A 16,621-nucleotide genomic window follows, 5' to 3' on the forward strand; every position below is an offset into this window, starting at 1 on the left:
AATTCTTTTGTCTTCCTCGTTGACACAGCCTCAGAAATTTAAACCTCTTCCAGTTGACCAATTTTACAGAAACTTTCATTCTAACAGCTCATACCATATTCTTCCTTGCACAATTTTTGTTTTGCTGTAAAACTAAGCTTGGCACGAGACTTGCTATTACCATGTAACATACCATCTCTGTTGATACTTTTAGATATAGAATGAACACATTCTAGAACTTGATGTATGCTTTTAAACCTACTTCTCAGTTAGCTGCAAGTTCAATTTACATCATCTATCTCGCCAGTTCCTCATAATGTTGGACCATAAATGAATGAATGGAATCAACATGAATGTATCAGGTTTTCTACAATCCTCTGATCAATTAAAGCATTTTCAGTCTCCAATAATTCCAATTGCTGTTTAAGTAGTCCACAGCAAGTAGGTTATCAATTCTTCATTCACTAAACCAGTCATACTTTTGTCATCCACTCAAAAAATTGAAAAGCATTTCTCTTTGTTACAAGATGCAGAAAAGGTGCAGGCACACCCACTAAATCTGCTTCAGCATTAAAAGCAGAGGCAACCATCAACATATAGGACTATTATCAAGCAAGCATATTGATTCATATCATAGGCAATGCAAGAATTTTCAATTCGAAGGGAAACAGTCAATAAGGTGATTTTTGTGTGTATATGTGTGACAGAAGACGATATGCATATGCATCCGTACAAAGGCATCAATGAAATCACATAGACATTGGTGATTATTTCCATTTATTAATATGATAAAGAAAATTTTCCATGTCAACCAACATACAAAGCAATTTGAGCTCAAAAGGAATCACTACTGTCAACATAAAAATATTGCCCTCAAAGGCCAAAAAGTTATCCACTTGCTCCCAAGATAAGTTTTTATGACATCTAGGAGGATCATACTGCTTCAGATTTGCAAAGGAAACAAGACAAATCTGGCTTTTTTGGAGCAAAATTTGGACAAAGAATAAGAAAAGTTGTCAATTTTACAAATTATAACAACTTCTCATGTATATAGTTATAAAAACTATTGAAGAAAAATAATTCAGATCTCACCAGTTACAACAGTGGGAAAACTGAGATGCCGAAGTCTCAACTCATCACAGCTGAAGAAGTGTTAAAGGAATGGTACATTTGAGAATAACTCAGACACAATTGACGGTCTCTGTCATCCCCCCAACCACCCCAACCCTTAAACCCAGCTTTATACCCTGGTTGATTGTGATAGACACGCACATCCCATTCTGATCCAATATTAGCAACTTTATCAATTTCATCTACTTGAATGTTCACTGATCCATTATCAATGCAAGCATTACTCTGACCTTGGCCCTGATGTAAACCGCACTTCCCAAAGTGAACTGCACTAGTCCTTGGACCTCGTAATGTGTACACTGGACTGCCAAATGAAGGATAAACTGTTGCCCACATCGTTATATCCCAGTTGTAATCATCAAAGAAGCAAAACTCTTTAGCCTTCCTATGGATTTTCCTCCAGACAGTCCGGTTAAAGGCATAACCCACATTTCCCATTCTCTCTGCAACCAAACTATCCCATCCTTCTCCTCTTGTATTCACGTCACAAGGTGCCAGATTTGCAGCATAGCAATCTGGGCATTTGTTGGGCTTCATAGATACAAGAAGCTGTAAGTTGCGATATGCATTGGGATAAATAAAGTGATCCTCTTCTATGAAAAGAATATGTCCATCATGCCCTCTGGTCTCCTTCAATCCATCCCACACAGTGTTCATCATCCACCACCAATGATGCTTCAAAGAAACTATCTTCGGAGATCGGTGGTTTCCATACTGATCAGGATTCCCAATACAATGTTTCTTCTCTGCATCATCCTTTTCCATACAGTCATTTGATGACACACCAGGAAAACTGTCAGTGAACACATGTGGCGAATAAGGGGCAAATATCTGTTTCACTTGGCAAAATTTGATCCCTTCCACGATCTTATTCATTTCTTCAAAGTAACCATCATGGCTAACGATCAATAAAGTTTCACTTATCCCCACAACCTTGGACAAGCTCTTAACAACTACTTGGAGATATTGCGGCCGATTATGCACGTATAAAACAATGGTTATATGATCTTTAGCTAACTTTGGATATAGATCTACATTCCTAGGGGGCAACCAGTTTCGTTTTTCCAATTGGATTGAAAATTCATTCTGCTGAGGAAGGTTGAGTTTCCCACTAGAGCTCTGAATATCATCACTTCCACTTAAATCTTCATCGAATCCATTAGAAGCTGGGTTAACATTGGTCCTAAGAGAAACTATTAAAAGTGAAACCCCTAATAAAGTAACTAAAACTACAGACAGCAAACGTTTAAAAGCCGCATCCTTCAAACGGGGTTTCTTATAATTAGCCATAGAGCAAACAACAGACAGCATCCAGCAACTTCCAAGTCAAAGTTGCTGTCTCCAAAGAAGTATCAGAAAAGCCCAAAAAAATAAACACTTTACATTCATAGACAATCGAACAGCAAAAAATAACAGCAACCCATTTTAGAAGAAGGTGAACAAGTGAAAGGGTAAGAGCCAAAAACCTCAAAAAACAATTCTTCAACACTGAGCCATCCCCTTGCCGAAACTGGAATCAATGGCTTTAGCCGTTAAAAAGAAACCGCAAAACCCATGAAAATGGAGATCAAAGTTTAGATTAGAGGGAAGTGAAGAGATCAAGAAAAGGAAGAGAAGAGATTAATAAAATAGGGAATAGGTGGTGGCAGCCAAAAATCAGAAAGCCCAACGGTGTATATTTCTCGGTTGACGGGTTTAAACTGGGAAAGGTAAAGGAAAGTACGTGTACAAGGAGGAAATTGACTAGGCTGAAGACGGAAAGATCAAAGAGAAACGCGTTAAAATGCAGGCTTAATAAATAGTAAAACAGTTACTGTACAAGTTTGGCCAGAAAATGGGAAAATGAATTAATTAAACTTTTAAGTTAGGCAATTAATAGAATTAATTTCCATTTTTAAGTGGTGGAAGAATTACTGAGATTAGTCAAGCCACAAAATAAGTTAATTTTGATATGCCTTCTTCTTTAATGACTCATCCTATTTATTTGACCATTTTTGTTCCAAATATTTGTTCTCTCTAATATGGCATGTAGTTATGAAATCAATTCAGCGACCATGCCTACCAATTTAGAAAATATTTCACTCACACTTCTTTTTATTACAATCTTGTCATTATCCAATTATATCAAAAAAATTAGGCATGATGCTCAAATAAATCTAAACTATTTTAAAAAATTCAAAGAAGGTTTTTTTTTATTACATTCAATTAAGTCCTTATACTTTTATTTTGAGTCAAATAAATTTTTGTGACTAATGATTGATTAATTATCATTAGTTAAAATGCTCATTGTCATTTTATATTCACATGACATTGATATGATGTTGATGTGAAGATTGAAAAATATCACACAGTCATATTATCATGTCAAATTAGCATGTTATGTCATCATCAATTGTGATATGTCGATATGCCACATTATCATTAATTAAAAAATGTTAGTATGCCACATCAGTGTCATGCGATATAAAATAACAAATGATATTTTAACTAAGTCAATAATTAATTATAAGTACTTATTTAACTCAAAATAAAAGTTCAAGGGCTTATTTTACTTAAAATAAAAATATAAAAAGCTTAATTAAACACAATAAAAATATAAAAGCTTATTTGAATTTTCTCAAATAATTTAAAAGCAAAAAAATTATGTAGGAGTTCACCACTTATGAAATTGAGCTTTATATAGTATTTTAGTAAAAAGTTTATGAAAAATCATTTTTTAAAATAGCAATTTAAATAACCTAACAAGTAGCACTATCCATTAACTATAACCATTTTTTATATTCCAATTTTCTAGTAGATTATCATAGAATTTAAAATGTAGATAAGACAATATCTTAGTAAAAAGGATTTTGTAATTAATATCTTGTCTCTTTTTTAAAAGAAAAATATTGACATAATATTCAAATAAGTACTTAAACTATTCAATAAAATTCAAATAAGCCATTATTCTTTTATTGCATACAATCAAATTTTTATATTTTTATTTTAGATCAAATAAGACCTTATGACAAATGATTGAGTAATTGTCATTATTCAAAATGTCATTTATTATTTTATATCCATATAACATTGATATGTTGTTGATTTAGAAAAAATATCACATGGTTATATTATCATGTCATGTCATATCATCATCAATTATGATATGTTAGCATATCAAGTTAGCACCACGCGATATAGAATGACAAATGATATTTTGATTAAGTCAATCATTAGTTATAAATATTTATTTGATTCAAAATAAAAATGCAAAAACTTGATTGAATACAATAAAAGTATAAGAACTTATTTAAACTTTCTGAAATATTTTAGGAACTTTTTTAGAGATTATGCCAAAAATATTCGACTTCTTCTTATATTTGGTGAGAAAAATATTTTAAATGGCATTTTCACATAGATCATCATAGTATTTAAAATGTAGATACTTGGTTCCATCTTCTTGTCCTTATCAACAAGTTTTGAGCTTTCCATATTGTCCATAAAACACAAAGAATTTCTTCAATATTCTCTATATCAATTTGATCACATAAGAAACAAATTCATTGATTTTTTTTTTAAATAATTCAATTTTTTTAAAAATATTATGTCAAATCTAATATCAAAGAATTAAGCTTAGCAGATTAGTTTAAAGTTGAAGATAGTAAATATCCAAGACAAAACATCATCTTAATAAAAAGTGATGGTTATACAAAATCTAATAGTAAGAGATAAGTTTGAAGTTTTTGACAGAATATATGTAGCATTAAAGAGTTGGGTGGATTAGCAGTCCCATCCTTGATGTCGCAAGACATGGACTTCCATTTTTGCTTGATTCATTAATCATCGGGATATATGTGAACCATCATGTTCTTTTGCTCAAAGAACTCCTAAATACAACCCTCAGTAATATTGACGTACAGTTATCAATCACAATGATCGTAAATATATGTCACGCACCAGGAACTCGACAGAGATAATGTATATTCTAAAAGTCAATCAATTGGTTGTATAAATATATAGTATGTACGTATGATATTATGTTTCTCATTTATGAAGTGAGCAGTTAATTTTATAAATTGAAATATGAAAATACATACACTAACATGTGAATGCTTGTTACGTGAACAAGTTTACTAAACATCCAAAATAACATTTGAGAAGATTTAAGGAGTCTCTCACGAACCCCATGATGATGGTGCTACCTCTTATGAGAAAACCACTTATCTTATATTTGACAGTACCAGTACGTGAGAAATCTTTGAGACGTGTGTTGGGACAACTTGATGATACAAGCAAGAAAGGGACACGCCATTGTCATCTATTAGTAGAGAAAGAAATTCACCACTTATAAGTCCAATCACTTGTCAAACTTACTCTTAATTGGAGAAGAACATGATAGAGTTGGAGAGAGATAAAAAAAAAGAAAAAGGAGAAGAACAAATGAACATTGAGAGGGAGTTGGAGATAAAAAAAAAAGGGAAATTTTATTTATTTTCTATGTATCTTTTTTAAAAAATTAATATTTAATTTTAAATTTAGTTTTAATGATGTGATATCATTTGATGGCTCAATAGTATATAAAATTTATAAATTATCAATATATCAAATATAAATGCTTTTTTTAATTCTACATGTTGAGGACTTTTGGTGGTGAGGAGGTAGGCAAGCCGATGGTTCCACCATGCCTATAACAACCAACAAAGGCAGTTGGTGTTTTATGCATTTAGCTGCCGTACTAGCGGGTTATGCTTATCAATCAAGTTTCTGAAAGAACATGGCGACCAACCCATATTGATGTAGCTTTAAGTTTAATCAATTGACTCATGTATCTTCGTTTTTGCTTTGGTTGGGAGGCGTGCATGGGGTGGGATGGGATGGGATCCCACATTCTTGTAGTTATGCTAAGTGAAGTGGACTAGGCCTACTCCATTGGGCCTATTAAGATTAAAGATTGGCACTTGTGCTTTTTTGGTTAATGAATTTATTATGTTATTCAATCCGTCTCATTTGTTTATTTATATTTCCTTTTTTAGGTTATCTCAAAAAATTATATTCTCTTTTTTGTAACACATAATTTTTTTTTATTTTTTTATATTTTAAAATATTTATCATGATGTGTTTTTTTTAACATTAAAAATCATAGAATATATATCAATTGTATAAAAAAAATTTAAATTTCAATACTAAATACACCCAAATCAAAGTTTTTTTTTTAAAAATAATACACTTATGTCAAAATAACCTATGATTTGCTTACTTACCTTATATTCATTTCACTACTAGTATTCAACAGGGGATGTCTTTGACAAATTTGGCTTTAGCTTCCTTAATTATGACTTGACCAACAGATATTTGATGTTTTGTGAAAGATTGTTCAAACTTAAAATTCGATGCCACAAGCCAACCAAGATCAATAGTGAATTGAGCTCTTGTTCCATGGCCAACAATACTAGATGTTTTTTTTTACTAAATATTTAATTTGGAGTAAAAAATTTTGAGTTTTTGTCAATTTAGGACTAATTGTTTCAATTGTAACTGTTGGTGTAAGCCTTGCAAGTCAATCGGTTTTGTACTTGTAAAACACTATATTAATTAATCATATATCATATTAAATACATTATGGATATTTTATATAATGTATGGAATATTTCTTTATTTATGAGTTTATTTATAAAAAGTTATGAGAGACTTACGTAGATGAAGTTCTTGGAACATAATGGTCTTGTAAGAAAATTATATGGGTTATAATTATGAGATTCTTATGCATTAAAGCCTTATTCCTAAATATGTTCCTGGTCATTGTAGAATCAGGAATAAAGGCATTGACAATGCTTAAAGACTAGTATATGCTAAGTCTTTTTACTTTGAAAGTAAACAACTGATCTCATATGTTAAAGATACTTGGAGATAGTATGTGGCTGCTTGTTAAGGAACAAATTCACTGAACATTACTCGCTATGAGAGTTTCATTTGGTATTTCACTCAAGTGTCTATGAAAATACTTTTATGTGTTAGTAGTGTAAGTAATCCTTAGACTTTTAATACCAGGTCATCTTGTATGTGAGTTATCATGCTTTGATTTCACTTCTACGAGTCTGGAGGCTACCAAATGCTTAAATAGGGTACTTTTGGGTATGATATGAAGCATGCGAAGATGAATGAGTAGTCTAAAAAGGATTCATCACCCCAAGTGATTTGAAAGAGACATATCTCGCTTGCTCCTAGCTTATATTGACAAAGTCCTTGGCCAAAGCGATCTTGATAGGTCAATATGAAGCTTTAAGACTAATATGGGATGTCATAAGTAGACACTGTGCCGTGCTTAATGACATATCCAAGATATTTGATAAAAAGAATGAATTACACTAAGATACACTGAAAGGCTAGTCAAACCATATTGACTCTCTTGACATTTGGATAGTCATAATGTATTGTTAGATGTCGCTTATGATCTATAAATATAAGCAATTGGATTAATTTATATTTATTGTCAACATGTTGGGGGCCTAATGAGTTACACACAATAATGCGACAATGTGAAATTAAAATGGGATTTGTACTCAATTGAAAATTTAGAATTTCCAATATGGACTTAATTAAATGGTTTAATTAAGTATAGAGGTTAAATTGTAATTAACCAAAAGTTGGATTAGTAATTTAACCTAACTATAAATACTTAAATGTGGATGTTGCACTATATGAGAAGAATTCAAGGTGAGAAAGACTTGACAAAAAATCGAAAAAGCTCCCATAGCCAAAGAAACGTTTTTTTCATATAAGTTCCAAGAATAGTTTTTCTTTGTCATCTTTTCTACCAAAACCGATTCTTTGAAAGGTGAGATTTATGAAATCTTAGCCACTAACATCGCTTCACGGCATACGTATAATTCCTATCTTGAAGAAGGCTTTTATTTGTCACTTGTGTGGATCACTGTTAAAGGCTGAACACATGGACAACTTTGGTTTTCGACAACTAGGTTTTGGTGTGCAATCAAGAAAATGGGTCATGACTTGTGATTTATTGAAATCACTACTAAAGGTATGATTCTGATCATTTACTTGTATCTATGAATGTTAATTCGATAAAATGCCAAAAAAAGTGATCTTATGGAGGTTTCAATTTTCTATGTTTATTTTCGCTACGCTATTCAATTTTAATTGTTAATTTTTGAATTTCGTTCTTTTCTTTGAGCATGGCCGAAATCTAGTAGTAATAATTAAGGGTTAAACGTTTTCTATTTCTTATAATTAAGGGTTAAGATGAGAGGTGTCAGATGCGTGTAAGACATGCGCATGACGTGGACGCTGACTTGTCGTGTAAGATACTAAAGGGTAGTTTTGTCAAAAAGTTTTTTTTGTCAAGTTAAAATGGTTCAAATAATAGCATTGTGTGTAACAACTAAATTTTTCATCATGGCGTGTAACAACTAAATCTTTAGCATGACGTGTAACAATTATATTTTTCAACATGCGTGTAACAACTAAATTTTCAACATACGTGTAACAATTATATTTAATAACTAAATTTTCAATATGACATGCAATAACTAAATCTTCAACATAGCGTGTAAGAATTACATTTTTCAACATAACGTGTAACAATTAAATTTTCAATATGGTGTGTAACAACTATATTGTCAACATGACATGTAATAATTATTTCTAACATGACGTATAATAACTAAATTTTAGAACATGACGTGTAATACTACATTTTTTAACATGACGTTAATAACATTTTTTTCACAAAGAGTAACAATATCATTTCTCAACATGCCTTGTCATTTGATCACGTGATTTTTTGTTGCTTGTGATACACGCTTCATCCACCTATCAACTTACCCCTTAATTGTAAAAAATTAAAAAATATTTGATCCTTAATTATTACAATTAAAACGTTTGACTTTTAATTAAAAAAGTATCCAAACATTTAGTTCCAATTTGAGCATTTGGCTTTTGTTTTTCAACCTTGTTTCCTCTTATATCTAATTGGACTGCACTTGAATGATACTACCTTGTATTAAGTCTGGTGATGGGAAAGCCACATAGGTACAAGAGTGAGACTGAGAGAGAAATGGGCCACTTTGGCATCATGGAAGTCATAGGTTGGTTAAGATAAGGTTACTGTCCCGGCTTTCCAAATATCAACCGCCACCACATCGATATCCAAAACCATCGACTTATATGTGATAGTCAAGGAATGGGCAAACAGAGCAGATAATTCTTCTGAAAATGGCAGCCAAAGTGGCTCTCTCTTCTTGTCTCAGAACCCAGATTCCTGTCTTCCCCAAGTCTTCATCATCACCATCAGCTTTCCCGTGTGCTCTCGGTTTACAAAAGACAAGGGTCCATCAATTCAAAGTACATGCAAACTTAGGTAAGATACATTTTCTTTGAATTTCATTCAACATATGTAAAATGCCTATATGTATATATATTGTTTGCTTGGTTGAATATTCTATCAAAATATGACAGAAATGATAACTGGGGAGAAGTGGTTTTGATTTGTTAGGGGAAGGAGAAGGAGAACTCAAGCCAAAAGGAAAGAAGAAATTTATAACAAGAGACGAAGAACCAGAACAGTGAGCATTCTACTCTATCACTTTGCTACAGTATAATTTCAGCTGTTCTTTATTCATTGATTTGACATCCTGTTTGGCTTCATCATTATTTGCTATAGATAGCAATTCAAGTCCAATTTCCAAACGATTGACTACCAGAAGGGGTTTACTGAATGCAGGTATTGGCAAACTGCAGGAGAAAGGGAAGGAGAGAATCCCATGATGACCCCTCTTCCTTACATTATCATATTTGGCATGTCAACACCCTTTGTAATTTTAGCCATTGCTTTTGCTAATGGCTGGATCAAAGTGCCTGTTCGATGAACTTTGCCTTTGCAATGCAGTGAGAATGAGAGACTGGGCCCTCCATGGTGTTGATTCACTCGATAGACATCTTCAATTCAGCCTTCTCAGCTTTCAAAATTTAAGCATATGTTGTGAACGCACTTGCTTTGAGTATTTATGATGTTAGGTTTTCAGGCAAAAATAATAATAAAAAGGTCTTTCTACAATCATTCGTCAGAATGAATGAAATGTACCAAACACGCAGGATGGAAATATCAATGCGATATCGCTTACCTACGCTGCAAAAACAAGTAATTTCCTCTGGATCTAAGTATATTCCTACTAGTGTTTTTGAATCAGTTTTAGGGAACTTACTGCTCACTCACTTTTGTCCGATTGAAAGTTGCTAGGGTATGCCTGAATGGGCATGGCACGTTGCTTGCGAGATCTTATGGGTTGAAAGACAAATCCTTGCCACCAGGTGAAACTGGTGCAGGTTCTGCTCATATTTTTGAGGTTTGGGGTCTATTGGGTTCAAGTTGAAATCTACAGTGATTCGGATTGGGTTGGGATGACTTTCTAAGTTGGGTAATTGGAATATTGTCAAATTCTGCCATTGCTAAAGATGGCAATTAAGTTTAAATTCAAATTAGGTTTAAGTCATCTTGAGTTTGCATTGTTCCAAATTTCATTATCCTATCAGATTCCATTTGTTAACTTTTTAAATACATTCAAGTGATATTGTGTCCTGTTCCAAGCAAATTGGAGCTGCTTTTGCCACATTTAGCTTCTGCAAATATGAGGTACCTGCTAGCAAACTAAATGAATCTTTTGTGTACATTCCAAAACCCAATACAAAATTGGAAACTCGGCATTGAAAGGTTCCAAGTAGAAGTGAACATCATGTGCAAAAGGCATAGCAACTGAAGAGCATGTTCATATGGCATATAACCTTACTTATCCTATGCTAAATCTTTTCTTATCCTACCATATCTTTTAACTTTTTCCTTTTAATCGTGTCAACAATATCAGTATTAAAATATATATTAAGATATAACGATTTGATTTACCTATGCAAGGACTTGTATAGTACTACAGTCACATATTTTTGAAGAAATCGATGTGTTGAGCAAAGAGCCACAGACTGACCATCATCACCATCTTGCTCATAAAGATGATTCAGCATCGTATGAGAAGGCCTTGGCGAGGGCTTGCGACTTCTAATGATGAATCTTCGCTCATCTATTAAAGTTGTCCGGAGCTGTGGAGGCAGGTCGGGCGGAGGCTTGCTGAAATCACCATCATTTAGTGGTTGATTGTCATAGCTTGATATCGGGGAAGGAGGAGATTCAAACTCTGAGAGGCTTTCAGGAGCTTCTGGAACAAACTCCTGTTTACAACACACCATGAGTGAAACTGGGCGTGAAAGAACAGAGAACCAAGGGACAGTCTGATTTTCAATGTTGATATTCAAGCAAGAAATTAAGTTGTACATCAAAATATTGCTGCACCATATCTATTTAACAAATCAAAAATGCTATAGTTTAAACATAGCTATGATTGTAGTCAGTAATGCAAGAATAAACAGCAGAATGCTGGGTAAACAGAACTTAGATGAACAACTACAAAACTCATTTGCTTGTTTGATATTTTCCAGGTCTTGCTGCACGAATAGATATCATCAAACGTTTTAAATTGAAGTAGAGGCTTCTATTACATTGCGTTTGTCCACTCTCCATGATGAATTATGTAAATATGAGTTGATGCTGCAACAAAAACAAATAATACTTCCCTAAAGTATTTACAGCCATATAAGCCAGACTTTGACATGATGAATGGCTCTATGGAGAATATGTGAACAGTCAACTTCCTAGTTCTCAAAGCTATTGAGATAGCGACAGAGATGCCATGAGCACTGTCAAATCATAATAATTTGGTATAAAGCCTTAGCAATTGCAAGCACCATATACAGGCTAATATCAGTGAGATTGTAAGTGCAGATTTATCCAACCCTTGAAAAATGGCAAACATTACAGCATGTATAAGCCCCAATAAATATTACAGACAACTGCATTTTTCCTTCCTTTTATACTGCCTTCTCGGGAACCAGAGATCATTAATTCATCTTGTCCAATCAATTAAGGTCTCAAGCCATTGATACAGCAAAAGAGGAAGAGCAGCAGCTGGTAGCTAAACCAAGAAACAAAAAGCTGCATGGTTCAATGGTTTGGTATGTTACTAAAGGGCTGTGTCTTATATGTAGCTTGCGTTCAGTCTAACAGGAGATATAAGAAGCAAAAGGGAAAAGGCGGTCAAATGTGTCTCATAGCATTGCATGAATTCATTATTGTTGAGGAGCATAAAACTGGCAAATAGCTGCTACAAATTGATTTTTTTTGTTTTTTCCCCACATACCAACAATATACACATATCTAGCTTTTGGTTATTTAACAAGCTACACATCCAGGACATGCCAATCCTTTGCCCGCACTAAGCTGCAAGTAAAATCTAATGCACAGGTGACATAAAAATCAGATGCTTATATTCCCGCCGTGCTAGCTTATTTAGATACTATTATTGGTGTCTCTTACAATGGGGAATACAAGTCAACTGTAGGCATTCTTTCTCATCTATTAAACAGGTATCCTCCTTAAATACAGCTTGAATGCCAGATAATTTTTCACACATAATGCAGGTGATATGGAAACATCAACGTCCTTATGCTTCAAAGCTATGTTGATATCATGAGGAAAGCAATCATTTTTCCTGCTCTATGAATTTCAAATTTAAATCAGCATACTTTCCCAATATGCTAAATATTTCCAATATAAGTCGGTGACAACACAGAAACAGGTTAACTATATTGCTTCCAACATTCTTTCTTCCATACTTTACTTTTAGCAAAAAGGATTGGTCCAGGAAAGTGGCGAAAAAAGGAAGTAAATGAAAAGATCTGTTAAAGAGTAAAAATCATAATGCTTGACTCTTTGTATTGGTGTAACAGTCAACAGAGAAGCTTTAATATACCTGCAAATCCAAAACGTTATAAGCACTTCCAGACTCATCAAATTCCCATGGTAAGTTTGGAGCATATCTAATCAGCTCATCAACAATGAAGTGGTAGTGGTAGACACCTGATGGGAGCATCTTCATGATAATGAAATCTTTACCCAACGAGAGCAAGGGTTCTCTGAAAGGAAGAAATAAAAGTTCTACATTTTAGATTGTGAAAAGAAAACTGCTTAACCTAAAGAATGAAACTTTAGAGATAAACACCATAACAAATTTCAGTACCTGGTCTTCCAATTGTCCCATGATCCAGTAATAGCTACTTTCTTGCCACCAAAGCACCATGTTATCATCACTGCTCTCTTCTCCTCTTGGAGATCCTCATAATATGTTGTATTTTGTACTGGTTGATCATTTTGGAGTTGCATCATTTGACCAGGTCTTGGCAAGGGAGCATCAGAGATCTGGAGAAAGCAATGCAACGCAATTATATCTCCATGTGTGTGTGTCCTTACATGCACCAAAATATATAATAGACAATAGAAAGCTTTAATAAGCAAGCACTTTTCCATATGTTGAACAAATATTAAAAATTATTTTGATTCTCTTTAAGCATAATATACAGAAACACTAAATCCCAATAGAGATGCTCTATCTCCTTCAAACATTATATTGACAATAAAGCATGTATCCCGTCAACATTCACTACATTTCACATACAACTGTATACTCTCAGGGAACACTGTCTAAAGTTTAAAGTAACCCCAGCTAAAAAGGAAATATTACTGACATAAAAGATAGTGGAGATAAATTCCATTAGCTTGAACAGGTGAGCAGATTATTATAAAAAAAATGAAACAAGCCATGACAAAGGGGTTCACAAAGATTGTTACTTTTCAAGCATACAGCAAATCTAAAGAGGAATATATATTTCAGGAAGGGTAGAATTACACTATGCAAATGCTTTTAAAGATTGTTACTTTTCAAGCATACAGCAAATCTAAAGAGGCATATACATTTCAGTAAGGGTAGAATTACAGTGTGCAAATGCTTTTAAAGGCAATGGACTGTTAGTTTTGCAACAATAGAATATTACTTTAAAGTTTAGCCCTTTACCACAGAAAAGTATACAGTAACAAACATCATTAGCAACACCTGAAAAGGCAAATGAAAGGATATCCTAGATAAGGAAAAATAAAATATTCCATCTACTCCAAGGTACAATTAATATGATAAGGAACAAAGAAATATAGCCTATTCCTTTGAAGCGAATTAGAAAATAGAAATGCAAACCATAAAACAGGCTGTAAATATGAGACCCTACAAAAATAACAGATAATAGTAGTAAGACCCAAGGTTTCCTTACAATTCTAACTGGTAACCATGGAAAATTAATTTATCATGTCCTATTATGATTAAAACGGTAGGCTGGTGCTAAATCAATTTATTAATTTCTTTTTCATTTTAAAAAGGAGACCTACCAGATTAAGTGTTCAGCAAATGAAGAGCAATGTTGCTAATGGCTTGGTATCAGTCTATTTGCAACAGCAGCACAAATTCTCAAGGAGATATTAGGAGTAACATGGAAAAGGATGTAAATAGAATACTTTTTCTGGTCAAAATATCAATTCATCCTATAATCTCATTCTCAGCCAGGTTCCACTGGCTCAGAGAATCCAATCACTGCCTTCAACTCCCCTAGTGTTCATGTGTTATCCTTGAGTGGCAGGTAACAGGTTCATCTAGTCTTTCCTACTGCCTTCTCAGCAACCATAGATGATAAATTTATCTTTTTTGTTAATGACTAAAGAGGCAGGCAGCCAACCAAATTGAAAGAGGGCAAACGTAAAAGAGAAAAGACAAAAGCTTGATATAACTGTTTTGGCAAGTAAGAGGATGCATGGCATACTACAGCAAGGTTCCAGTCTATCTGCAATAGCAGAATATAGTTTAGTTTCAGCAGAGTGAAAAGGGCAGTAAAAGTTGCAATGATTCTGTACTGAGCTACTAATTCATCCCAGATTCTCATTTTTCTTCTTGACTTAACAAATTCAGAGCTTTCAGCCACCACACTTGAATAATTCTAATATTAGAATTTTGTGAGTTATCTATTTCTAGCTAGCATTGCATTTTCATGAATTATCCTTTGGTTGAAGTTCGAGTATGCCATCATTTGTTTTTTTTTTATGTTGTTTTGTTTGTTATGCCAAAGATAACACATATGTACTATGTGGTTGTTTGACATGGTCCAGCTCTTGGCACCTGGAGATCCTTCACATGCACTGATCTGAAATGTAAATCTAATGCGTGAGTTCATAAAAAAAAAGTTTTATATGGTTTGTGCTACCTATTTTATAATTTGTACTATTTAGCTGCAACTTAGATAACAAGTACTTGCTTCAAAAAAGGGTCAAATGTCTTAGAAGCTAGTCATGCACTACAAACATGGCAGTTCACTAGCAAACCTAAGTTATTCTCAGAATCCCTTTTCTAACTATGTTACATGTATGCACCCAAAAATATTCATACACGGTTCAGATGGTTCAAAAGCATCATGGTGCCTACGTTTTTAAGCAGTCTTAAAAGATAAGAAACTATTATGAGGAAAAGATTCACTTAGTAAGCAGAATATAACTTCAGAACATGTACAAACTTTTAATATGCCTATGATTTCAATTCAAGTTAGTTCAAAAGTAGAATCAGGAAGTCGATTATGCTTCCAACATTCTTCATCCCGACATCACTTGCTTTCGGAGTTAAAGACTCAGTCCAAAAGGAAACAATGAAAAAGGAAAGAAGCAAACAGATCAGTAGCAGCAATCCAATTACCCAATCTTGTGTAAGAGGATAACAATTTAGAAAGAATCTTCAGAATACCTGAAAATCCAAAGCTTTGCCTGAATCAATGTATTCCCACGGCAAGTTATTCTCACAATGGAGATCCTCGTAGCGTGTAGTGTTTTGCACTAGCACATCATTTTGGGCTTGCATCATTTCAGCAGATCTTAGCCAGGGGAACATAGGGATCTGGAGATAAAAATGCAATTTAATTCAGAAGTTATTATTCTCATTTTTTTTTTGGATAAATGTCATCTCATGTATGCTTGTTTTTACACATTCAAAATTACAAATAAAACTGCAAGCCTCATGAGCAAGCACTTTAAATGTCGCTTTTGCGCATAGCTATGCAATGGCACTAAATCTCTACAGAGATGCTCCTTCTCCATTAAAGATCAACCTAATCCAAAAATCACATACCTATCTGTCAAAAAAAACTTTTTCATGAATTAAACATATACCGTCCCCAAAAGATAGAATATATTCTTTTAAGAGGCAAAGAGACAACTTCAGCAGAAGCTATGATACAGGTAACATGTAAAGACATGTGAATGATGAAGAAAGTCAGAAACAATTTGGAAACTGAAATAGTCAGTGAGGAAATAATCAGCAAAGATCAATATTTTCCAACTTTACTAACAAACGCCAGAATACAATTGGTAAAGAAGATGAACATATTTTTATACCACAGCTATTAAAAGCAGTACTGAGAACTAATTGCAAAATGTAAAATAACACTATAAATACAAAACAAATTTCACACAAACATATATATGAAATTAAAATCAAATCTCTCCCCATCTTTCCTCCAAACCCACCACCCCCCCCCCCCCCCCCCC

At 33.5% G+C, this 16,621-nt stretch overlaps 3 protein-coding genes across 3 annotated transcripts in view; 1 reads left to right on the forward strand and 2 right to left on the reverse strand.

Annotated features, from left to right (window-relative positions):
* LOC18612481 (alpha-1,6-mannosyl-glycoprotein 2-beta-N-acetylglucosaminyltransferase) lies at positions 720-2,868 on the reverse strand. Its single transcript, XM_018126790.1, has one exon. The coding sequence runs from the start codon at positions 2,419-2,421 to the stop codon at positions 1,108-1,110; it is 1,314 nt and encodes a 437-aa protein (XP_017982279.1). The 5' UTR covers positions 2,422-2,868; the 3' UTR covers positions 720-1,107.
* On the forward strand, positions 9,219-10,280 carry LOC18612482. The gene is made up of 3 exons (XM_018114123.1): positions 9,219-9,466; positions 9,602-9,671; positions 9,830-10,280. Exons 1-3 carry the CDS (start codon positions 9,322-9,324, stop codon positions 9,972-9,974), a joined length of 360 nt encoding a protein of 119 aa, XP_017969612.1. The 5' UTR covers positions 9,219-9,321; the 3' UTR covers positions 9,975-10,280.
* The window catches only part of LOC18612483 (SNF1-related protein kinase regulatory subunit beta-2), a 6,545-nt gene continuing 678 nt past the window's right edge, over positions 10,755-16,621 (reverse strand). Inside the window, exons 3-6 of the mRNA XM_018114122.1 lie at positions 15,822-15,971; positions 13,230-13,408; positions 12,963-13,125; positions 10,755-11,325 (exon numbers count right to left, since the gene is read on the reverse strand). Coding sequence (XP_017969611.1) covers positions 11,002-11,325; positions 12,963-13,125; positions 13,230-13,408; positions 15,822-15,971 — 816 coding nt within the window. The 3' untranslated portion in view covers positions 10,755-11,001. The remainder of the gene's footprint in view (positions 11,326-12,962; positions 13,126-13,229; positions 13,409-15,821; positions 15,972-16,621) is intronic.

This window comes from Theobroma cacao, chromosome 1 (genome assembly GCF_000208745.1).
Source record: "Theobroma cacao cultivar B97-61/B2 chromosome 1, Criollo_cocoa_genome_V2, whole genome shotgun sequence".
In the NCBI taxonomy this organism is placed as follows: domain Eukaryota; kingdom Viridiplantae; phylum Streptophyta; class Magnoliopsida; order Malvales; family Malvaceae; genus Theobroma; species Theobroma cacao.